Raw genomic sequence first — 233 nt, forward strand, 5'->3', positions numbered from 1 at the left:
AATTCATACTTCACCTACTGAATTAGATCATAGTTTTTTCCCCCTCCTATTATTATTCATAAAATGCACTGTATATACTTGCAGGTGTCAACCAAGACGGGTCGCTATGGATACGTCGTTAACCTGAAGGTGGTCACCCCGAAAGCGGTTATCTCGGGGTCATCAGAACTCCACGTCCAGTCCGGTTCAACTATTTCTCTGCTCTGCATCATTGAGGGGGTGAGTCAATAGGC

The 233-nt window shown here is 45.1% G+C and overlaps 1 protein-coding gene across 1 annotated transcript in view; it reads left to right on the plus strand.

Moving 5' to 3' along the window:
* The window catches only part of LOC119586138 (zwei Ig domain protein zig-8-like), a 54,821-nt gene that overhangs the window by 49,720 nt on the left and 4,868 nt on the right, over window positions 1-233 (plus strand). Inside the window, exon 5 of the mRNA XM_037934830.1 lies at window positions 85-219. Coding sequence (XP_037790758.1) covers window positions 85-219 — 135 coding nt within the window. The remainder of the gene's footprint in view (window positions 1-84; window positions 220-233) is intronic.

The sequence above is a fragment of the Penaeus monodon genome, chromosome 21, assembly GCF_015228065.2.
Source record: "Penaeus monodon isolate SGIC_2016 chromosome 21, NSTDA_Pmon_1, whole genome shotgun sequence".
NCBI classification, from domain to species: domain Eukaryota; kingdom Metazoa; phylum Arthropoda; class Malacostraca; order Decapoda; family Penaeidae; genus Penaeus; species Penaeus monodon.